Source organism: Diuraphis noxia, unplaced genomic scaffold (genome assembly GCF_037042655.1).
Source record: "Diuraphis noxia isolate RWA-SAM2 unplaced genomic scaffold, SU_Dnox_SAM2 contig0005, whole genome shotgun sequence".
Taxonomy (NCBI): domain Eukaryota; kingdom Metazoa; phylum Arthropoda; class Insecta; order Hemiptera; family Aphididae; genus Diuraphis; species Diuraphis noxia.
The window spans coordinates 31,652,319-31,679,102 of record NW_028301715.1 but is presented as its reverse complement, the minus strand read 5'-3'; the positions used below and the strand labels follow the sequence as shown (position 1 = coordinate 31,679,102).

The window sequence follows — 26,784 nt, the reverse complement described above, 5'->3', positions numbered from 1 at the left end:
CTAGTGTTTGTATATATGCTTTAAATTTTGTAAATGATTCATGATATTTTGTTGTATATTAAACTAATATGACATTTAAAAAAACTATTTATGTATGTCAAATTTAGGATGGTTTTGTAATTAATAGAATAAGTATAGCCATGCAAAAAACAAAAATACTAAATAATTACTGGCTATCCAATTAAAAAAGGATAATGAATATTATGGACAAATATTGGTAAATAACAAAGCAATAAAAGAATCCAGTTATGAATAAAAATGTATGCCATAAATTGTATATTCACGACATTCAGGTATATTTTTTAGATGCTTAATAACTTAATAATAATTTTATAACATAAATATTAAATGAAGGTAAACAAAATGCATTCACATTGTGAATAACAAACAAAAATAAAAATAAATAAATAATTTTAATTTTTAACTACTTTATTTATTTATGAGAGCTATTCATTTCTTCAACATCAGATAATTTTCTTTTGTGCTGAAAATTTGAATCTTGATAATGTGCCCGAATCATGATTGAAGGACGACGACGTCTCATTTTCACGGTTGTGACAATCGAACTATGTATTCTACTTGCATGTTCAGCGTTTATCATTTCAAAGTTCTGGAAAATAAAAAGTTAAACATTTTTACTAAGAATGGTAAATATAAATAAACATTTTTATATCGTTAATTTTAAACATTGAAAATTTTATTATAATTTGACAAGGTCAATTTTGTTTTTATTATAATTCAAAAACAAATATTACATTAGTTTTGACCAAACATATAAAAATATAATTTTTAAAACATAGTACCTAAAATATTTTTGCAGTAATCCACCTATATGAGTGTAACTAATAAACAATAATTTTTATTAGTTATTATTATTATTATTATTATTATTTTTTTTTTTTATTAAATTAAAGTGTTTCTGACATACAAGGTCATCTAACTTATTGATATAATAAAGAATTTTTAAGTTATTATTAATTATTACTAATAAATAGATGATAATATTAATACTTACTGCATTTTCAGGAAGCCTCCCTTCATTTGTATCTGGTAACTTCAGTGAGCGTTTTACAATTGTTTCAGTTCTTTGTTTCTTATCAAGTTCTTCTGTTTTCATTTTTGTGTTTAAATTTTCACATTTATTTTTCATTGTAATTTTAGTGGTCGTATCTATTAAACCTAATCAAGTAGTCTAGATTAAGACAAATTTTCATTTTAAATGTGGTGTTTTTTTACTTGTTTTTGGTTCAAATTTTTCATGTGCACTTTTCATGTGGTTATGTACTTCGAAACTCGAATTCTTGTTTGGTTTAGTATGATCTAATGTTTTACTTGTTTTTTCCATTGGTACGTGATATTTTACTTGAGTTTTCATGATATCTTCTATATTGACCAAACATTTAAAAATTTGATTATTTTTTTGAATTGTTGTTTTTAAACATAGATAATTTATTTACCAATAGCTTTTAAATTTAGATATTAGTTAATTTACTGTAATATTAAAGCTTAAAACACAAAATTGAGTCTAAATAAATCACGTTGGCTAGTTGTAGGCTTATGAAACTTCAGTAATAACATAACTAAATTTTTTTTAAATACAATTAATGTAATTTTAATATCTTTCTTACCTTTTATTTCAATAATATTTGACACATTCTTGAGATAGTGATTTTTTGAAATAGATTTCTTTTTTTTCCCCACGGATTTATTTGAAATACCGATGAAAGAAACTCTTTTAGTTTTTTTGTTAGTCGTACCGTTAGAAAACTAAAATACAAAATAAAATATCTTAAGTATATACACTAGGTAATACAGCCAACTCGCGATATAACGAATTTTTTCCTCGGTCCCTTGAATTTCGTTATATCGTGAATTGACTGTATTAACTATATTTATCAGCTTTTACTCTACTACATACATTTATTGTATGTACCTAAAATAATTATTTCGATGAACATGAAATACAATTTCGTGTTTTTAAGCAATTTTTGGCAAATTCATTAAATTAAGAATGTTGAATAAATAGACATTTTCAAATTGTTGTTAGCTTTAATAGTTCCTATTGAGAATTTTGTTTTAGTTTTCTACTCACAGGAGTTCATTTTAGAATCTTAGTTGAGTGATATTTTCAATATTTTTATTTTGTTTGTGTTTCTAATTTCTAAAGATACTTTTTATAGAACAATAAATGTTACGACCTTAAACTTCGAGAATGGTATAATGTGTCTAATTGTATATTTTATTGGCATTTTGGAGGGTCAAAATTAACAAATCACAAGTCGTTTTCTAAATAATAGGGACAAATTAAAAATAATTACAGAAAAACTGTAATATTTATAAAACACCAACATTTGACAACAAAGTCAATTTGATATTTTTTTTTGTTGTAATTCAAAAACAAATTACGTTATCTTTGACCAGACATATCAAATATAATTTTTAAGACATTGTTACTATAATTTTCAAAATATTTTGGCACTATAATAGTATAATTATTATCAGTAATTTGTATTAATACATAAATAGATAATATTGATACTTACTTCATTTTCAGGAAGTCTTCCTTCATTGTTATCATGTAACTTAATTGAGTTTCTTACAGTTGTTTGAGTTTTTTTTTTCTCTTCGGGTTCTTCTGTTTTCATTTTTGTATTTAAATTTTTAAATTTATTTTTTATTTTAGTTTTAGAAGTCGTATCTGTTAAATCTAATTAAGTAACGTTACTACTATTTTTCATTTTATATTTTATATTCGTGTTTTTTTACTTGTTTTTGGTTCAAATTGATTTTCAGCACTTTTCATCTGATTGTGTTCTTCGAAACTTAAATTCTTGTTGGATTTAGAGTGATCTAATATTTCACTTGTTTTTTCCACTAATCCGTGATATTTTACTTGAGTTTTCATAATATCTTCTAAATTGACCGAACAGTTCAAAATTTGATAATTATTTTGGATTGTTGTTTTCTAAAAAAATTGTTTATAAATATTCATTATTACTATACATTTATTTTATTATTTTAATATTATAATATGGAATTTGAGATCTAGTGTATATATTAACATATGTAAAGTTAATAAATTAAATGTAATAAGTTAAACAGGTGAATTTGTTCTTTTATATATATTAATAATTTTTTTATTCATAATACCTTCTATTTTCATGAAATAATTACAATTCAAACAAGAATAAATATACTATTTTTATAATAAATATTTCATCATCAGAATTAACCAAAATTAACCGGTACTAGAACCTTAAACTTAAACTTAAACCGGACTTTAACCTAACCTAACTTTATTCGATTAGAAAGTGAATCTAGTTGGTACTTTGGGGCTCAAAAATAAAAAATTCTTAATATTTTTCTATATAATCGGGTTAAACAAACCAAAAGTTAAGGGAAAAACGGGAAATTTTACGCACAATCAGTTTTCGACAAAATCGATTTTGATTTTTGATGTAACTTTAAAACAAATGGCCATTGATACATGAAATTTTCACCAAATGTTTATATAAGTATATTATAACCACCATAAAATTTTCAAAAATTTTTAACTTAAGTTGAACTATTCATAGGTATATGTTACAATAGCAGTTGAAAAATAAAATAAATTCATAGTCACAATTTTTTTTTATAAGCATTCAAATTTTGAATTTTGACAAAATATGGAAAAATCACAAAAATTCGCAAGTTGTTTTAAGCTAGAAATTCATAAAAAATTTCTTTTTAATCTAAGATTTTAAAATGTAATAAAAGATTCCTTACAAATTTGTCAATTCGTATCAAAAAAAAATGTCCACCGGAAATTCAAATTAAATTTTTATTAGCATTTTAATTTCAAATATTGACAAAAATTCGTCAAAACCGTGAATATTTGCAAATTATTTTGTAGTTCAAAATTCATAATATTGTTTGTATTTATATTTAAGGTTATAAAATTCAACACTAAGTTTTCCATAAGTTTTGCTTCAAATAGGTATAGTGAAAATTTGAAGCGTCATTATAGTAAAAATTATTTGAGCGTTTGAGTTTTAAATTTTTATGAAATCGCTTAATGATAACGATTTATCCTCAAACCAGGTATTCGTATATCTATGATAATATAAGGTATTATGAATTATGATAACTACATGATAACTACACTAATTCATTAACCATGCCTTATGCAAAATGCGTCTTAATTGAAAAATAAAATATTTGTTTAAAAATAGAATATAAAATCTAAAGACTAAAAAATCATCTCCGTTCAGAATCGTTTTTCGTATACAATGATACCTATCATTGCATTCAAATTTAACCTACCCTAGTCAGAGGTCCAACCCACCACCTAATGGCTAATGTACAGCAGAACGATACCCACTTACTCGCTTTTTTTTTAATGATAACATATTGTATATTATTATTTATTACTGTCATAATTTGAAGTAAATTTACTGGAAAAACTGGAATATTCATAAATATAAATATTTGACAAAATAGATTTAATTCAACAATTGTAATTCAAAAACGATTAACGATGTAAACAATGTATATATTTTAACTAGCGTATTAACTATTATTTTTAAACATAATTCCTACCTATATTTTTCAAAATATTTTGTTTTTAATTTTTGGCCTACGTGGACGTAATTAATCAATGGTAATTAAATATATTATATAGGTATGTATATTATAGCATCATTTTATTATTAATTGATTATATTATATTTCATACTTACTGTGTCTCCAGAAAGTTTTTCTTCATTTGTATGTAATAAATTAGACGAATTTTGTATTGCTTCATTACTAGATTTAATTTGATTTATCATAATTTTACTTTTTTTCGTTACATACTGATTTTCACTAGTTTCTTTTTCTGAAATTATTGCAAATAAAATTATACATAAATATTAACTAAACATATTCATGTTATGTTATCTGATTTTTAGAATGTGTCTATAATAGTGTTAGCGTACCTATGAGATTTGTATTTGATCCTATATTTCCATGTATAAAGATAGTGGTAGATCTAGGCCGTATTCGTTTTTTTCTCTTTTTATTATTTTTAATGAAAATTTACATTATTACTTTCATAAGCTGAAGTAAATGTACTATTTAAATTTAAAATTGTTTTTAAAAATTTTAACGTCTTTAAATATTGAACAATATATAAGTATAAAATATATATAGTTATTTAAGATGACGACACACTCTGCACTGTCGTCTTCGTCTTAAATACGTAAATAATATTGAAATTTTACGTTCAGAAATACACCTCTTTTGTTTTGTCAATTTTAATATTAAAATTGATTATTTACGATATTTTATAAAACATAAAAGCCATAAGATTACCAAAGTTTGTATGTTGATTTTTTACGATATTTATATAACTATATGATAATACCTATAATATAAGTAATAAGCAAGTTGGGTAGTCATGAATTGAATAAAATTAAAATATCGTAAAAACATCTTACAAACACGGATAATTGTCTAATTCAAATTTTTTATTTTAAATGTAGATAATAAGTGGTTTGTAATGTATTTCTTACCTTTTGTATCAAAATTATTCGATATAATATCCTTGAGATGGTTGGTTTTTGCATTTGATTTTTTTCCTCTAGTATTTGTTTTTTTGATTCTCATCTTTTACTATATTATAACTTGTGTATAAAAAAGGGGTACGGTTAATTTTTGAAATTGTTAAAAAGTTTGGTGCAACTCTTAAAAATTCAAATTATTATTTGATCAAAATAAATTATTTTACTATTTTACTATAAATTCATAAATTATAAATAATTTTCATTTAATTTTATACTTGTATACAAATATACGTATTCAAAACTCTTTATTAATTATTATATTAAAATATTATGTATTAACCAATATAGTGTGCCTGTTGGTGGAGCTGAATTTCGAAAAAAAGAACGATGAAGAACGCGAAAGCTTTGGGTTTCTGTCACGTCGGTCAGTGAGGTTTTATCATTGTTCCTTGGTGACTGGAGACTGAAGATGTACTAACGCACGTCGCACGATAAAGTAGATCTACTTTGTCATGTACTAATCTACTAATTATATGTACTATAGTATGGACAGTGAAATAAGGGACTCCCCCCTTAATCACCCCCGACCGTCGCGCACCTGGTGGCAAATTATGCACACGATACACTACATATGGGATACTCACTACTATAATAGTACTATACCAATTCTAATTAATATTGTGATTGTACACGACGATAAGTTGTCGAAATAGTGCTTATTTTTTCTTCTTTAGTAGCTTTTCCGATTGGAAAGTGAATCTAGTTGGTGCATTGGGAGGTTAAACTTTGAAATTTCCAGTGATTTTCAAAAGCACCGGGAAAAACAAAAAAAAAAAATTAAGGAAAAATGGGAATTTTTCGAAAACATAGATTTTAGATGTAACTCTAAAACATATTACCGTGGACACATGCAATTTTCACTGAAAGTTTATTTTGGCATTTTCTATACTTGATAAAATTTTCAAAACATTTCAAATCTTTTTAAGTTATTTACAGACATTTGAAATTTTCCGTTTTTTAGTTTTTTATTTAATAAATTTCAATAAAATTGTATTCATTGGGTCAAAAAACTTAAAAATTTAATGCAAGGTTCTCCATAGTTAGTCATAAGTTGATATTATATTAGTCGGAAAATATATTAAAAAATATTGGCAAGTTTTTTTTTTTTAACCCTTGAAAGTTCAAATTTTGACAAAATGTATTTAATTGAAAATTCACAAACTATTTAGTTGTTAAAAATGTATAAGACGTTTAAATTTTATAGCTAAGGATTGAAATTTTAAAACAAGATTCCACGTAAGTAGTTAATTCTGCGGCAATAAAAATCTAAAATTTATTATTATAAACTGTTTAATAAATATTAATTTTTAATAACAACACAATGATATTTCAAATGTTTTAAATTTACCACTGGTAAGCGTACCAGTATAATATAGTAAATGGGTCGTAATTATTGTTATATTTTCTAATGTCCTATGACCTATTTACTTATTTAGCATTATAACATATTACGAATCGTATATTCGTATAGTTATTGTATGCAATTGATGATACCTACCTTTATCATGTCAATAACCTCGGTCAGTTACCGCTTGATTCCCCAAAACATACACAGTGTTTAACATATATTAATAAAGACCCATTTTTAAACCAAAAATAGTAATTTATTTTCCTATTACATTTATGTGTGTGGACACACTCCACAAAGTTCAAAGTCTAACAGATTATAATCATATCAGGAATTTGCCACATTATCGATCATTGATCTAACGTCGACTTTAATTTTTCACATTTTAAGTTTTAACATCATCTTTGTAAATATACAATATTATAGTACCAACGGTCAACGACCTAGGCGGCATTTAGCTATAATTACTAAATAATATGATTATTATGATATTATTACTATGATTCGAATCACCTAAGATAACAAGATTATTATTTATTTATTAGAATCAAACGGTCGAGCCCAATTACAATTTAAATATGGAACAAAAAATATTCACATAGATGAGAGTTGTTGTATACAATAAGTTAATTGATTAAATTACTAAGATACAAATTAAAAAAAACAATAATAGAATTGCAAATAAACATATCAATATTGTAATTATTTACATGCTGCATGGATCTAATTAAAGGGGCGTTTTTACCATATGAAGTACACTGGAATGGCACATAAAAGGTACCTATCAGTTTGTCTAGTCGTATGACCAAAAACTTAAAAAAGAAATATTTGACAATAGATCTGGACAGTTAACACAACCATTTAAAAGTTTATATACCTATAAAACAAATGTCATGTTTAACCCTTCTGAACTGAAGTGTATCAATGTTTAAATATGATAGTAATGGTTCATACGAAATGTGAGGCAAACGTTGAAATGTTGAATATTACATTTATTATTTATAATTCTCAAAAAGCGATTTTGAATCGCCTCTAGCGAATGAATTGGACCAGATGTGTAAGGAGACTAAATTATTGAATTATAATCCAAAATTTACTTAGCAAAGGCGCAGTATAGTGATTTGAGAGCTATAGGATTATCAAAATTATTACTACTCCGCATTATAAGCCCTAGTATTGAGGATGCTCTGTTTTGAATTTGATATTATGGTCATTGAATGAAAGAGAAGAGTCTAAATATACACCCAAAATCTTTCACGAGATTGACTCGATCGAATTCAACACCCTTAAAAAAATACTTGTTTAATAAACATCACGCACGCTTTCTAGTAAAAGTAATAACTTTACATTTAGAAACATTCATGTACAATTTGTTTGTATCACACCAATCACTCACGTTATCAAGATCATTCTGAAGCAATTTAGTATAAAGTGCAATTTTAATAATACGGAATAGTTTAACATCATCAGCAAAGAGCAATATATTGGAATTTACGAGTACATACTTAATATCCTTAATATAAATATTAAAAAGAAGAGGAGCCAAATGAGAACCTTGAGGAACACCAGAGGTAATATTATACATATCATATGAGTTATAATTTTTAAATTTCACGTACTGATTCCGACTTGATAAAAAGGACACAAGCCAAGAAAAGAAAGGATCACGGTGACCTGATTGGAACAATTTTTTGGTGAAATGGTGAGTATACTATGATCAACTTTGCAGTCAAAGGCTTTTGCGAAGTTACTGAATATTACGTCCACTTGACAGTTTAATTTAAATGCATTTAAAATAAATTATTGCAAAACCAAAAGTTTAGATGTAGTGGATCTACTAGACATAAAGCCAAGCTGCTCGTCAATTATAAAATTTTTAAAGAGGGGGACTAATTTTCCTATAAACAACACCCTCGAATAACTTATAATCATAGCTTAATTATATTTATACATTAATATCTGTAACATGCATATGCTAATGACCTAGTTGTCGAAGCCTTATTCTTTAAAAAAAATAAAAATAATATCCTCTAATATTTTTGGGGTTATAGATATTATTATAGAGACAGGTCGATAATTAATGATTATATGGTTTATATCTCCGCTTTTAAAAACAGGGGAGACATGTTATACAATACTTTCCATTTATCCGGAAAGACTCCAGTGAAAAGAGAACGATTGAATGGTACCTATATTATTAGGGTGTTGACAAAACAAATTTATATTGCATAAAAAATATATTGGACATTTTGTCAGGACTAGAACAAGTTTTATAAATTATTTCATTGAGCGCATTATAGACATCGCCGAGAGTCAGCGTACATGAATTAAAATCAACAGGTGGCAGTGGCGTACCCAGGATTTTCGAATGGGGGGGGCTAAATCTATATCGGTATTCGGTAATCGGTACCATAATAAACACAACGTTTATGCTTTGCTTATACTAGGTCATTGTTACTAAAGATAATACGTTGTATTCAATACCGTATTTTAGAAATATCATGGTTTGTACTTTGTCTTTTTTAATATAAAATGTATTCCAAAACATGGCCAATGGGAGGGGCTGAAGCCCCCTAAGCCCCCCCCCTGGGTACGCCACTGACAGGTGGAAAACTGTTATTGTATAAGAATCCGAAATAGTTTGTGAGTCTGGTATATTTAAAACATGGGGAAAATAATGTGCAAAATTGATTGTAATATCATCACCACCGGAAATAGTTGAACCATTATATTATGTTTTACAGTCTACTTTACACACTATTGATCGTACAGTCTTACTCTTACAACTACAGTAAATTGCATTTATGGGTGTCGGTATGATGTAATACTAAAACAGAGTAAAGCAAAAAAATCTTGAACATTTTGTTGTAAATCAAAAATTATTAAATGCTGGTAGGGACTATTGAAAAGGACACATGATTTAAATATTATAGAAGCGACTATATTAAATCACGGGTAAATAGAAAAACAAATAATGATAGTTTGATAGTAAATATTATGGTCGGTTGGGGGGAGGGGCTATTCAGCCTATTAGTCCCCCACTTTACCTACGCCACTGCTTGAAACATTTTAAACATATTATAATAATGGAAATAAAAAAAGTTGTAATAATGACGTTTTGTTTGGAGACTTTAATCTGGTACCGCAAAAGTACGCATCTTTTTAACCACTAACACGCGATATAGATCTTATGGGTTATAGTTGTACCTATATATCTTAATTCGTGGCCACTATAACTACCTGTGGGTATATTACGTTACTGAAATTTGTGGGCTAAATTATCTTTTTACCTAACGGCTAACATTATAGTAGTTTACTTATTTAATCATTTGAAAAAACACAACCTTATTAAAATTATACTCATATAATTTAGACATTTCATTATTGTTATTAAACATTTTCTATTATTATTAGTATGTAACACCTTTCAAAAAAAATGTATCTTATCCCAATGGCCAAGTTGCCGAGGGTTATTCCTTTAATAATAAAAAAAAAAGTAGTTTACTAGTTTAGTACTATCTAGTATCTATTGATATCTATCTAATACGCAATTCACACAAATGATGGCCCATGTGTTTGAAATTATTCTATCGTTTTTATGCAATACCTACAAATAACCCTGATTTAATACCTAGCCCAATACAGATCACCTCGGTCTTACACAGACACTGAGACACGCAGTTAAACGTCTTTACTCTTTTTTACTTTTGTGAACGCTTTTGAGGTTTACTGTAACAAGTGTCATCGTGATGTCTGCGGTAGGATTTATTATAAAATGTATAAATGTATTATTATAATTATAATTATTATATCACATCCTCCGTACTCGACTAAATGTTTTCTTACGAAATGTTGGACAACACTGTACGCGCTAAAAAAAATAAGATAAGATTAATTGTGATAAAAATTCATTGAAAATTGTTTTTATTTTTATTTTTTTTAACGTTTTGAATAACGGAACGGGCCCCCCTTTGGGAAATTATTTGTTCTACGCACCTTGATCGGGTTTGTATTATTGACGACTAATGTAAATCTAGTAGTATTGGAATTTTTTTTTTTAAAACTTGAAATGCCCGAGTGGGAAAACTGGTTCGAGATCGCCAAACAGTGCAAATATTTGCCAGAAAACGATTTAAAGGTAAGATACACCCTCTACAATTTCTCAGCCGGTATTAATTTTGTGTGTGTATGTTTAGAAATTGTGTCAGATTGTATGCGATTTGTTGATTGAAGAAGCTAACATCCAGCCGGTCAGCACACCGGTAACAGTTTGTGGCGACATCCATGGACAAGTAAATATTGCAATACTTTGTGTGTTAAAAATCTCATTATTGATGATGTCTGTTCATTTTTTTAGTTTTATGATCTAGAAGAATTGTTTAGAAACGGAGGCCAAGTCCCAGACACTAATTATGTGTTTATGGGTGATTTTGTTGACCGTGGATACTACAGCCTGGAATCTTTAACTAGACTTTTAACCCTAAAAGCAAAATGGCCACATCGCATCACATTACTTCGAGGCAATCATGAATCAAGACAAATCACACAAGTCTATGGATTTTATGGTAGGTTTACGGTATTAAATTAACAATTACTTATTTATCTTTTCAAATTGTTCATATAAGTATCATTTTGAAAATATATACATTTAAATAATAAACCAAAATTACAAAAAAATTGATATAATATATTGATAATTATATGAACATGAAACAAAAAATTTAAAATAATAATTTGCTCATTATTGCGATTAAAATTGACTATAGTTTTGGATTTTATGAAAATATTTTGATAAAATATAAATAAATTTCAAAATCATCCATAATGTTATGACTGTTTAAGTATAATCGATAAAATTCTTTTGCTATACATTGAATTTTAAATCTATTGCTTAATGTAATTTGTTGAAATTTTCTCTCTGCCTAGTCAAAATTAATTTTTCATAGTTTTGTGGAGTTTGCCATTTACCAAGACCCAAATACAATCTATTTTATGAATTTCCATCTTGGCCTCAGGTGAGGTAGTAAAGGAAATACATACAATTTCAATACTTAAATTTACATATTTGTGTAATATAGTATTTAGTTGTGTTATATAGTATTTAAGGTCTTAGGTTTTGTTGGAGCTTGATTTTACATATTTTTTACTACAAACATACTACTTTTAAAATAATTATGTGTAATAATAATAATAATTATAATATAAATTTAACCTAGGTTCAATTGAAACAGTATAATAAATAAAAAAAATTTAAATTTGAATTCTTACTTTTAAATTATCAAATTTATTATTTAGCTTATTATGGAAAATATTGTTTTAATTTTCAGATGAATGTATGAACAAGTATGGAAATGCAAACGTATGGAAAGAATGTTGCAAAGTTTTTGATTTATTGTCTGTTGCAGCGGTATGATTTCTTTATACCAAGCAATAAAACATATTGCAGTTTTAAATAATATGAACTTTTATGATTTTGACAGTTAATAGACGAAGAAGTATTTTGTGTACATGGTGGTTTATCTCCTGATATTTCTACATTAGATCAAATCAGAGTAATAGAACGCAATCAAGAAATTCCATATAAAGGTAATTCAAGAATGATAATAATATGTAATTGAAGATTTATTTTAATGTTTTAATTTAATTTTTATTATATTTTATTAACTTTTCTTTTAGGAGCATTTTGCGACTTAGTATGGTCTGATCCAGAAGACATTGATAAATGGTCAATTAGCCCACGTGGAGCAGGCTGGTTATTTGGATCTAAAGTCACTGAAGAATTTATGGAAAAAAATCAATTGGAGCTAATTTGTAGAGCACATCAATTGGTTAATGAAGGTATACATTTTTATATGATATAATTAATAGTATTTGCTTTGAATGGATTTCTCCTCCTGCCTAATCACAATTATAGTAAACCTTCTGTCATGTTGATCCTATTTGTTTTATTTATCACACTTTATTATTACCAAGTGTGCGATATTATATTACCATCATTAGTGTACTATGTGCAGTGAAATTGCCAGTAGAGTAGTCATAAATATTAAGTATATACTCAAATTTATTCTTATATTCTGTTTCAACTACTATTCTGGAGAGTAACATTGTTTAACCATTCAGCAGTCAGCACCCTTACCATCAAACATACTGGTGAATTACATAAGATATCACATAAAATAAATTTATATTTTATATTATTTAGAAATGTACAATATTCTGAAGTACACTGGTGAAAATTAGTCACTACAATTCCATACCCATATCAAGGGGCAAAGATAAAATAAGATGTGTTAAAATGTATAGCTGCTATAATTTTTTCCCCAACTTCAATTATTAATTTAGTTTATTTTTAGGTATTATAGTTCATTAGTAACTTTTAATTTGGGAATTTAAACTTAATATTTATTATACATAAAATAATATTGCAGAATTTTAAAAAATATTCACAGAGATCACAAATGTCTACGTTAACTACTCTATTCACATACTTATGATCATAGGCAAAGCCAGCCTTCACGTTCAGGGTATGCAAATATTTTTGTCCCTCCCCCTCCAAAAAAAAATAAAATAAAAAATTAATACTATACTTTATTATATTCATAATATTACATCACAATAATAGTTATATACAATGCCAATCACAATATCATACAACGTTTAAACTCCAAACAAAATTGTCTGTGCCACCGCATTCCCTGCACACCCCCTGGTTTCGCCTATGCTTATCAATACCACAGTGGCGTAATTTGGTTATGTTTGTGGGGGGGGGGGGATAAAATGTTTTAACATTTTACCTATACCTCCCCATAAAAAAAAATCAAAAGTATTTATTATAAGCATTAAGCACCTTTCAGAATTCAGAGCAATATATTTATGTACACATGAGACATGGAATAAATTTTGATTAATTGTACAAATAGATAAGTTATTTTTAGTTTAATAGGACTACGGAAAAATAGTAGGATAGGATAAGATAGGATAGATATAACAATAGTCTTTAATCTAGATAAAATAATCTTATAATCGTCGATCCACGATAAAATAATACTTTACTGCTCGGGGTTTATTTTTGTACCAATACACAATGCATAAACAAACTCAAAACATACACAAAACATATTGCAATAGTGATTCTTATAAACTTGCGTGGCTGCATTTAAAACGAACTAGGTACAAAGTATTTATGTACTACTAGCATAAAGGATTTGTTTTTTTTTGTATTATTTCTATAAAGTATAGAATATAGACTATTTATAATAATATTAATTCGCTGAGGTATTTGATTTCAATATATATATATATAACAAAAAATAATAATACTATTATTAGATAAAGAAGTACATAGGTGAATGTAGTTAACCAGTCTTAAAAAAAAGGTCATGGAGGGATACGACACCCAAATCCTCCCCCCCATAATTACGCCACTAGATTACCATATAATAGTAGAATAATATACTGACAACCGAGATAATTAATAACTAATAAGTATTAATTTATATTTTTTTTTAAAGATAATTTAAATTGTTATTAAATTTAGAACAGTGATTAATTGTGTTTACATTGAATAATATATTTTAACTTAATTGTATGCTAATAAAATTGTTATTTCCTCATAAACAATAAACATTTAGAGTGATAAAATTATATTTAATACTTTAATACGAGTTTGACTGCCATTTCAATTTTTTTATCACTACTGTATTTACTTATTTAATTTAAATAAATATATTTTAATGAATTTAATAAAATTACTTTGCAGGGTATAAATACATGTTTAATGATAAACTTGTAACTGTATGGTCAGCACCTAACTATTGTTATCGATGTGGTAATGTTGCATCAATAATGGAATTTACTACTGTTCATGACCGCAAGCCAATATTGTTTAATGCCGTTCCTGACGAACAACGAGTTATTCCAGATAAGGCTGCAACCCCTTACTTTTTGTGATAAGTAAAGCTAATAGGGATTATACATTTTAAAGTTTGTTTAGAAATTGAAAACTGATTGTGTTTATATAATTTATTTTTATTGAAAATCAGCAAACATTATTTGCCTAATTGTCGATATATACAATTATTATTCATAAACTCATTAAAATTAATTATTTTTAAATATTGTGTTTCGTTGATTTTAATGATCACTAAAATATTACCTTTTACCCATCCAATTTATTTATTCCATATTATTATATTTTTAAAATTATGAGTATAACTTACTAGTATGTTGCATGACACTCATTTAGAGCACAGCTTCCTGGATTATTGGTATTATAAAATAATGTTAAGGTGATAATATTAAAAAAAAAATTATATAATAGATATTTTTGAAAATTATGTTTTTGATGTATTAGATTTTTTTAATAGTTTAAAGATTATTATTATGTTAAGACAATAAGTTATTTTGTAATCATTAATTGTATTGTTTAAATTGCTTATTCATTGAATTATTTTTTTAAATTAAAAAAAAAATTAGAAATTTTGATTTTTTAACTAAACTTGATTTTATTTTCAATTATAATTTATATTATAGTATTAATTAAAGTTGATACAGTCAAGTCTCGAAAATTTGAACCTTGAATCTCGAATTTTTTAGTGCTTAGTGTTCCTTGAGTGTTTTTAATTATTGTTTGAGGTATAAATATCAAAAAATACATAAACCGAATTTATTGTTATCCCACTTGGGATTTGAGTTATCGAGACTCGACTGTATTTAAATACAATATTGATATATTGACATTATTAATTAGTTCAGCTCAGGATAAATTGCATACCTACTGTTAAAACAAAACCAAGAAGCTTGGTGAGTATTAATATTATATCAATTATCAATTGACTGTATCAATTTTATTATTAGAAGAGTGGTAATTTTATAATTAGACTAAGGATTTATTGTAATCCTTAAATTAGTTTTTGATACAATCGCCACCAGTATCCAAACTCTGAGCTGATTGTTGAAGTATTTGATTCTTTTTGATTTTCTAATTAATTTTATAAGTATTGAAAACATGATGCCACTTGAAAATAAAGTAAATATCAACAATTGTTATATGCCACACCCTACCGCAATACATTCTATTTATCACCTATGACTTATAAGCTGCAAAATATATAATTACACTCCAAATTTACACCTAGTGTGGGGGGGGGGGAGTAAGTGTATCCCACTGGTCACTGCCAACATATATTGTTTTAAAAGAAAATAGTTGGAAACTGTTAAATTTTTTGGACGTAACAAAAGATTTTGGTTTTTAAATGTTTGATGTTATTATATTTATTATCATTTTTTAGTAATCAATAAATTTTAATTAATATACATCAATCTTCAACATTATGGTTAAGTCCCGAAGATAATAGAATCCGTAGTTGAACAGTTAGTATACTAAATTGTAAAAAAGCACTTTTCAAAATATTCGGCAAAAAAACAGAAACTTATTACAGAAAATCGGGAATATTATACGTAGAACCAAATTTGGACAAATCGATTTTGGTTTTTAGTTGTAAGTACCTACCTAGTTCAAAAATCAATAACCGTATGGATTTGAAATTTTCATCAGGTAAATCAGGCTAATTGTCATATAGGTATTATTTCATATTTATTTTAGCATTTTTTATACATGATTTTCAAAATATTTTATACTACCAACATATTCACTGTTCGCACCGTTCTGAGGTTTATGATATTGACTTATAAAAGTTATTGATAATAGTGTATGATATAATAATATAATGGACGAGGACGATGAGTTGTGTTTGGGAAAAATTATTTCAACATACCTACTATAAGAATTTCTATTAGAAAAATAAATTACTCAGGAACTTATATTACAGTGCCTATGTACCTACTTACTGTTATGTACCACTTATAATATAAATTAGTTTAAAAATAGGGATCGACACACAGTCTCAGATCACAATTGTTTTTCGAGTGTTTAAGTAGTGAGTTACGATGGAATTCAAATGTAACATAAATTACACATCCATTTGTCAACATTGAAGACTATATTAATATTTACTTTATATTACTATATTAACTATATTATTATAATTAAGATTACGCAGTGACTCGCTCAATGACGAGGTACCTCTGGTACCTAACACTCGAAACCTAATACCATAGAACAATACTACAGGCAATACGGCTACAAATCGATTTCATTGGTTTTTGGATAATTTATCTTTAAATGTGTTTGTGTTACTTATTGACTTGGGGTGTTTTTTTTTCGTTGAACTGCATTCCGAAAATGGCACAGTTGTGCCGATAAGTGAAATGGTGAGATAATAGTGGGTCAGGCCGAGAGCAAACGATGGTGCGCAAGCATCAGTTCACCGCCACACCTAACCATCAACCACCTCGCAGTATATTGATTAAACAGGGTTTCAATTCTTCAAGGTCGGATATTATTAAAACTGGGTCATTGGTACTTTTACTCGATTTTTCCTTTATATTTTTGGTGCCGTAATATATTGTTTACCTTTAAAAATAGTTTTAATTTTATTTCGTAGCAACGATTGAACGGTGAATAATAAAACAAATGTTTTTGTTTGTTTTTTTTTTCTAATGAAATCATTATGTTAAAATTTAATCTGTTCACAGTAAAATATGATTGTGAATTAATTTTTAAATTTAAAAGCGCGTTTGATTTTAGTCTAAACTTCAAAAGTTTACCTGTTTAGAGATATGATGGTGTGTTATGTAGGTACTTATAACATTAAATTATTATACGATATACCTATTGTTAATTATTATTTATTTGTACCTACCAGTGGCGTATTTACGGGGGGAGGATGTGTAGTATAGATCTCCCCTTGGTGTCTTATTTGTTACTTATTTATAATACTGTAATGCTGATGGTAAGTGAACTACCCCTTCCACTTAGGGGAATCAAATGTTTGCTAACGTATATCTCCTCTTGACAAAATCTTAAATACGCCATTGGTACCTACCAACAAATACAAAGTATAAAAATACGAAATTTTAACCGTAAATTATTACAGTAGTCACAAATTCAAAATATCTTCACATTCTCCTAATTAACAACAAACAATATGTCAATATTGTATTTATCTTGATCTATCTGTGTTACTACGCAGATCTGGCGATGCTGTATATACTGCAGGTGTATGTATTATTTTATTTGTGATCTGCGAGTTGACCTTGTTTTCACTGATTTGTAAATGTTGAATATTAAAGTATGTGATCTGATTATCATTATTCCTTATAGTTGTTGGATTCAGACATTATAGACTTCACTTTGTTGCGATTTATATGGTACACATGCATCTATCTATGGCAACATTACATAAGGTCGTGTGAATTACAAATTGCTAAATTAGTTTCAGAAAACAATAATAATATGGCAGATGAAGGTATTTTTTTATATTTTATATATTATTATATAGTTATTATTCTCTGTTCTACAAAAATACAATAGGTACCTACATGAACTATAATGGCTTAATTTTTCTTGATCCTAGGTTAATACACTCACGTGTGTGACTACTAACTATAAACGTACCTAATATCAATTATGATTAATATTTGGACTCCCACGTATCAAATTGTAAACACTGTCTACCTAATTACAAATGAGTAATGCATACAAATAAGTAAATATATAGTTTCTGAAATATCATAGGTAATTATAAACCATATTATTAATTGTTATATCTTGTATGACTATTTAATTAAAGGCTTATAGGAAATATATTTACTATACATTCATCCTCTCTTTTCTTTAGTTTTTTAAAATAAACTCTTAAAATATACCTATACTACAAGTACCCATGTCGACAGTATATGTACAGATAACAAATATTTGATACCTATACTATTATACATAATTTGATATGTTTGTGTTATAGATAGGAAGTGGGTACTTATGCAGTTATGCACAAACAGTCTGATTATTTTTGATAAATGAGGGACCCTAAGAATTGTAAGATGCCTATAATATACTGTTGACAAACACAATAATAATATATCAATATGATAATATAATATTTCAGGTGTATGCGCGTAATAATATTTTATGAAATAATAACGCATTATAAAAGGTAAACGGGTATCTACTAAAATATCAAAATAAAATTTTGTTATTATTATTAATTAGTCACTAGCAGGTATAGGTAATTATGATATTTATAACTGTTATAAGTACCTATAAGTATTATATAAAATTAAAAATATGAATAGATCATTATTACTCATAATTTAAAATCGAAAATAAAACTCTTGTATAATAATTATAGCTAATAATTCATGAAGTGAAATGTTATTGTGTAAACTACCTGTTTGAAGTAAAAAAAAATGTCATAAGATGATGATATGGGAAGGTGCTCGCAGAAAAGTAAATATCGAATATGATGTACACGTACCTACCTACATCCTGATCTCTCAATAGGTAATCTTGAATAATGGCCACACAGACAGGCATGCAAAAATAGGCTTTAGAGTTTTGGTCAATCATTATACGACGATATCAGTAGTCAGTGCACTATTTGTTTTCTCACATTGACGCAACGTAACAAATTTTCACTCAGCAGAGCCAATCTTGAGTTGTTATAGTCTTAATAATATTATATCTACAACGGATTATCAGATCATCAAACTGTTATCTGTATCTGTACGTTAGTTTTTTAAGATATTTTAATATATTTTATACAAGTTATGATAATTGACAGTATCCATTCATAGAAAATATTACAACTCAAAAATACTTAAATCTCGCTTTAAAGGGTACCTATATAGTATATACATATTATCCAAAAAAAGTCGACAAATAATATTCTAAAATTTGAGTTTGATGTGAAGTAAATGAATTGTAATACCCAAAGCTAAATAATAAAAGCATAATACTAAAGCATAATACTAAAGCTAACAACACGTACATAATGGTTGATTTTGCCAATTATACAAATTTGCTATGCTGAGCGTGCTGCAGGTTAGAAAGAAAAATAATATTATAATATGGTGTGCTGACACCCTCCATCACAAGTTATGAGCATTTAAAATGTACAAACAATTTACGATTTTATAATGCTTGCATCTCACATAAAAATAAAAATATAAAAGGTAACCTTTGGTATTCAGTAGGTAGATAATATTCTTACTTTTAAATTTGATATTAGGTTAATTCACTCTAATACTATAAACATATACCTAGCAGAGTCAGACTTAGTTGCGTCAGACAGAGTTAGACCTTAAATGGATTATTCATAGCGTACAATTTACTATATACTTATTACATTATGTTATTATATGCGTTAGTAAGACGTAAACGAACGTATGCTGGCGTCTCGTCTACAATATTTATTATATTATAATATAATCATATAATTTTGTTTTATATATTCATGTTTTCCGGTATTATAATATAATAATATCGATATTCAGTCAAAATTATAGAATGTCATAGTTAAAAAAAAAAATAGAAGTTTAGGTATTATACATCATTATTGAAATTTTTGATATATTTTAATTACAACATAATTAAATTTATGTGATCAATTATATGTCATTACTCAATATTATAGACTCAAACATCTGCTGTTTGAACTTATAACTGTCGACTGTGGATTATACACTGGTATTTTCCGTCATTTTTGTACCTTCCTTTACGGCTATAATACATATACACAAATAGCCAATAGGTATGTAAAATAAAAAAAATTCAACAACACAAACATTTTCACTTAGAATTATGTTTAACTGTTTATGTCCAACTTATTATTTTATGTGCTGCACAATATTATATATATAGTTTCAGCCAAAGTCCATTATTACACTTACTCTGCATTTTATAAATATATTATGTCGGAATGTAGTTGTAGTACTCCCGAAAACATGGGCTTACACTGTTTTCAGTTTATGCTTTATATATTTTACTCACAAGTATGAAGAGTGTTCAGTATGGTGTTGATATCGTTATAAGCTACTTTAATGAATGCGTCGCACATTTTTGTAATTATACGAAAATTATGAATCACCAATATTAAAAATAATATTTAGATTAGCGATTGCAGCAGTTTAGGTATATATACCTAATATAATATATATATTGTTAACTAATATACATGTGGATTAATTTTTAATTAATTCTAATTGGATTCAAATCATTAATACATACCACTCTTACCACTCTAAATGTATCGAACATACGTAGAAAAAGGTTTTGTAAATAATTAATACTAATTTGAAGTTTAACTTTTTCATGAAATTGGATATTCAAACAAATTATGAACATTTTTAGTTATTTGTTGTACTTCAAATAATATTTTTTCTTTAACTTTTCATTACGATATTATATATTATTTATTTTATTTTCTATATGCAACAATATTTGGATTAAATGTATCCAGAGGCGTATCTGTAGAAGATCTAAGGGGGATATAGCCCTCCATCCCTCATTGGCCATGTTTATTTTAGCCTATATTATGCAATTTTACAAAAAGTGTGAATTAAAGGAAGTTTAATGGGGATTTTTAGTGTAACATAGCCCCCGCCCCCATGCAAAATTCCTGATTGTGGCATTGATTGTATAATGCTATTTACACCACGAACGGGGAACCTATTCACACGATTTTCCCGTTCGTCGGTATTTACTTGTAACTTATAAGTTATAATATATATGTATGCAAAGTTAAACTTGTTTACCCACCGTGTTTTCTAACAGAAAATGTATTCATTAAATACAATAGGGTCTCGATAATCCGAACACAGGCTAATCCGAAAGACGCAGTAATCCGAACGGGCTTGAGAATTATCTGATCGCCATAATATGTACATATTATTATGTATGTATTTATAAATAATACTTTCCGGTAATACAATTTTTGATTATATGGGACAAGGCATACCAATCCATAATAGGAACCAGTGTACAAAAAAAATAAATCAATATTTTAAACGGTAAAGTTCATAATTATATTAATATTTTTATGTGTTCATTGTCTTTTGAAGTTACGAGTTTTTATACGAATAATACAAAAAAAAATAAAATTTCATAAATTGAAATTACAATAAAATGTATGTTTTTTTTTTAAGCCATAGGCAATCCGAACAAATCGCTAATCCGAACGACCCCTTTCCCCAATCTCGTTCGGATTATCAAGGCCTTACTGTATGTCTGTATATATATACTTTATATAGCAATAAAATATGTAAAAAGTATCCTTAGAAACATTTATGCTGACACACCGTTTCAGTTCAGATAATTGTTCGTATAATATAATCATGATTAAATAATTTATAATTCAATTCAAATTTAACGCTTAAATTACAGTGACCAACTCAATGACCAGGTTCACTCAAAACCAGCAACACACCTGTCTGTGAGCAGAGCAAGTTCCGGGGGGGAGGGGGTTATCTTGTCTTTTTTTTTATTGATCTTATATAAAACATCGGCTTCTGTGGCCATTAGTTTACAAATTTACAATAATTTAAAATTAGTTAACAATTACAATATTATATACCTACATTGTGGAATTAAGGGCTTAAATAATAAGGTTGTATAGTTGAATTTCTTTTATAAACTGTAGGATGTTGGAGATTGATTGGGTGTCAGGTCCTAACGCTTCTCCACTTTGTTGAGATATGTCGTATTTTTTCCTTGTGTCTTCATATTTTTGGCATTCAGTAATAATGTGTTATCTTGTCTTATTACTTGTACTAAGTACAAGTATTAATTATAGATATCTATTCTATATCTTGATAATATAGAATATAAAATATACTTTATTACTTTGATATAATATGTGTTTGGAATTGTTAAAATATGTAAAATTAGTATATTTGTATTAACTATACCAAAAATGTATGCTCTAAAGCTCCGGGGTGTTTTTATATAGATTAAGGAATTTATTGAGTTAAACGGGATAAAAAACCTAATCATGTAATATTTCAAAATCTAATTTTTAATATTTATTTTCAATAAAAAAATTTACTTATATATTACGCTTACGCCATAACAAGTTATTATGAATACAGTAGCCAGTAGGTACTTATTAGTCATTAATAATTGTATAATATGTATAATGTATAGGTACATTTGTTCATTTGTACGTTATTTTTGTATCATATTGGTTATATTATTTAAATATGTATATAAGTTATATTATATATCAGGGGTTAAAAAAATAAAAAAATATATTTATTATCGATGAAAAAAAAAACGATAAAATTAAAAAAATTATAAATGTACCTATTTATAAAATTTTTAGCTCTTGTCGCTCTTGATATCATTATATTTATCTATGTGGCTCGTAGACGTATAATTTATTGTTGGCCATCCCTTTTGTATACTATGTATTTGAGTATTTCAATAACCAGTATTATAGATAAAACAGTTTAGATGAATATTGAATAAGTTTTTATACTAAAATTAAAATACAGACTAAAAATATTAAGTTTTTTTTTTGAAATCTGCACAAACTGCTGAGTATAATATTATTTGTATGTATTATTTTAATCTATGAGCGACCAAAACAACATTAATATATTTATGTTATGTATTATAAAATATTTCTGTGTATCCAAACACCTACAAAGTATGTATGTATTAAGTTGAAATTAGAAAAAAACTTGATAATAAATCACCCCTATAGTATAGTCCACTGGGTACCACAAGTTCACAACACATCAATCATCAATATTCAATCAAACGCCATAGTGGTCAGTGGTCATATCACGCATATACTATGTATATTTCCAATATTTTCATTAGTTCTTGGGTGATATCTAATCATTTAAAAATAAATCGTACGAAACGCATAGTAGAAGGAAAAATATTCAGGTTTTGGTTTTGAGGATGCAGGTTACTTGAAATATTTTAAAACAAACATTAAAAAAAAACATGCATCATTGTAAAATCAATGCATACATTGCTCAGTGTCTTAAATATTTTATTTATACTATATATTTATATTGAACTTAATGTGAATTATTAAATGCACTCTGAAGTGGCGTACCTATGAATAACCTTAAATAAACTGCACGTATCTTACGTAAATGGTCGTTTGTTTTAGTGCTATTACAACCATCGTCATACAAACAGCACTCAGCTATATATAGTAGCTATATACTACTATATCTATAGTAGCTAATATATGAATGCTAAATAAGTATTCATTTTTCATTCAGGATTTTAAATTTCATATACATAGTGTAATCTATACATATTTCAATACTCGTGAATATAGTATTGCAATAATAGTCTAATTTTGTCAACGTGTTCGAACGTTTGATATGTTGTATTATTAGTTCATGGTCAATTTATTTGAAGATGGCATCCAAAATCACATGTATTTTATATTTGTTTTCGTTATCATTTTTTATTGACGAAATACCTTGGAAAATTAAAATTTAAAAATGTCATGTTATTTCTGACCAAGTCAAAAATTCGTTTTTGATATGTTGTATGTATAGGTAAGAATAGTGCAGTAGACATACAAAATTAATTTTTGCAATATATATTTTTAAATAAAAACAATAGATTATTGAATCCAGCATTTAAACATGATATTATATTATTTTTAATTATTTTTACTTGACTTATCCGGTATGACAAGAATATTCATTCTACATGACTTATTACCATAGCCTATTGTGCCCATAATTGCATCCGCGTATTAAGTATTACATTTTTCTTGAGCAAAATATTGAAATCAAAAAATTTGTTTCATCCATTTCAAATGGATAATTTATTTTTCTACCTAAATATCTTCCTACAATAAGAATAAGTTGAGCTAACCACATGGGTTTACGAATATTTTCGATTCTGACACGGTCGGAATTGCATCCTATACCCTTGAATGTCCGGAAATCATATATGTGACCACTGACCCATACAATATGACCAATTTGTGTTTATTGGATTAAGTATCTTCAGAAAATACAAGCTCGATTAGCCATAATAATGCTATTTTTATTCTATCCGGTACAGAAGTCATCACTAGACAGTGCAATTTGTGATGCTTAAGAGGACGCCACACCCGCATGTGTTATTGTATCCGTCTTACAAACGTATAGGTAACATAGCAAAATCTGTTTAGCGCGGGACAACTGTTCTCCCTCAATATTTATAATAGAATTTTCAAAATTTCACAACGCATAGGTAAGAACTTTATCTAATATCTGCGTCATAGCGTCGTTATTTTTTCGGTAACATAAATATAATTAAAGTTATAAGCTTAAGAAAATACATTTATTTTTTATTTTTTCATTAAATTTCTTAAAATTATTGGTTTGTGCTATCAAAAAAATAACGACGCTATAACACAGATAAAGTTCTTACCTATGCGTTGTGAAATTTTGAAAATTCTATTATAAATATTGATGGAGAACAGTTGTCCCGCGCTAAACAGATTTTGCTATATGTTACACACTTCTTGTAAGACGGAGACAACATATGCGGGTGTTAGCGTCCTCTTAAGTTATCACGGTGAGTCGGTGAATACAAATAAGCTTATTTTAACTGTATTTACTAATGACTCACACCATTTAGTATAATATGAATCATCAGTGTCATATGTGATAAAGTTGTGGACTGTTAAGTTGTACGTACAAAATTGCCTTATATATAAAATGTCACTCAATTTTCTAGACTGAAAAAGGAATAGAAGCTTTACCTGTACTTTTCTGGTGAATACTAATAGTGGATTATTCTAATAATCATTAAAATATGAAATTGAAAGATAGTTAGTATTTTTTTTTCTGTTTCTGCATAGTAAATTTGTCTAAGGGCACCCCTGTTTTTCTCGCCAATTGTTTTTTTTACATATATTATACACAATTCAATTTTTTTTTATACTTTTGCTAGGTATCACAATATGATATGACCTCTAGCTTTGTTAATTAACTGGGTATAACCCATTCATTATGAATTTAATTTTATTCAAATAACGAATTTGAAAATCAGAATAGACTATAGTCTGTCTGCAAGTTTCTACTTATACATCAGTTTATATTTAATCAATGTTTAAAATGTTGTAAATAAAATTTCTGATAGAGCCCAATAGACGTTCTATATAGTAGGTATTGATACAGCGATAACGAAATTTTTAATTTAATTATTTACATAATGTCTATACTAACAAAATATTTATGAAGTTTATTGTACATATTTACATAGAGTGACGAATAAAGAATATAATTATATGTAAATATATTATATAATGTATAATATATAATATTATAATATTCACACTCCTCTATCAATCACTCACATTGCGTACATTTTGAATAATATCCTAAAAATTCAAAACACTGATAAATGATAACCATAGCAATAATAACTGATAACATTTAGTTCGAAACCAGACAGTTTTTTCTCTATATTCGGATCACGATTTTTTAGACAGCCCTATCACACAATTGTATATATCTGTACACCATATCTATTTTCTGAGGACCGTAGAAAAGCACGGTTATAGATATTAAAACGTATATCTTAAACCATATGTGGAAAAGATATTATAAATTATTAAACTATAATACCAAAAATAGTAAATTTTTTATATAATTGACATCAATTAAAAATCCATATTTTAAATAAAAATTATTTCGGACATTAGTTTGTACCGCTCGCCGTCTAAGTAAAAAAAAAAAAATACTAGGGGTACACAAAAAAAATTGTAGGGGAGCTCCGTCCCCTTGCGCACCCTTAAAATTCAAGAACTGTGTATAAACCATAAATGCATAATTTTACAAGTTGTAAAATATATTGGTTAAAGATATTGCACATATGTTCCAAACTAATGAATAATTATTCCCATTATAATATATTACACGGGTTAAAGTTGAAACACTGATGCAATGATGCGTAATCGTTTGACATTTTCTGGACAATATTTGTAA

At 26.9% G+C, this 26,784-nt stretch overlaps 2 protein-coding genes and 1 long non-coding RNA gene across 5 annotated transcripts; 2 read left to right on the top strand and 1 right to left on the bottom strand.

The window, feature by feature from the left end:
* Window positions 1–246: 246 nt before the first annotated feature.
* Window positions 247–5,977, bottom strand: LOC107172108 (uncharacterized). Of its 3 annotated transcripts, XM_089229865.1 has the most exons (9): window positions 5,863–5,977; window positions 5,532–5,642; window positions 4,719–4,855; window positions 2,767–2,965; window positions 2,544–2,707; window positions 1,629–1,767; window positions 1,237–1,383; window positions 1,016–1,179; window positions 247–610 (listed from the first exon to the last, which is right to left on the bottom strand). In XM_089229865.1, exons 2-9 carry the CDS (start codon window positions 5,623–5,625, stop codon window positions 434–436), a joined length of 1,221 nt encoding a protein of 406 aa, XP_089085991.1. In that variant the 5' UTR covers window positions 5,626–5,642; window positions 5,863–5,977; the 3' UTR covers window positions 247–433. The 3 variants fall into 3 exon arrangements, with proteins under 3 accessions (XP_089085991.1, XP_089085990.1, XP_089085992.1); XM_089229864.1 differs by having other exon boundaries at window positions 5,532–5,873; XM_089229866.1 differs by having other exon boundaries at window positions 2,544–2,698; window positions 5,532–5,873.
* LOC149055197 (uncharacterized) lies at window positions 569–5,998 on the top strand. The gene is made up of 2 exons (XR_016192202.1): window positions 569–647; window positions 5,871–5,998. It is a non-coding gene; the product is annotated as an uncharacterized LOC149055197 (long non-coding RNA).
* Window positions 5,999–10,823: 4,825 nt separating this feature from the next.
* Window positions 10,824–15,045, top strand: PpV (Protein phosphatase V). Its single transcript, XM_089229862.1, has 7 exons — window positions 10,824–11,068; window positions 11,127–11,222; window positions 11,288–11,495; window positions 12,258–12,337; window positions 12,411–12,516; window positions 12,607–12,768; window positions 14,690–15,045. The coding sequence occupies exons 1-7, from the start codon at window positions 11,000–11,002 to the stop codon at window positions 14,878–14,880; spliced, it is 912 nt and encodes a 303-aa protein (XP_089085988.1). The 5' UTR covers window positions 10,824–10,999; the 3' UTR covers window positions 14,881–15,045.
* Window positions 15,046–26,784: the final 11,739 nt, after the last annotated feature.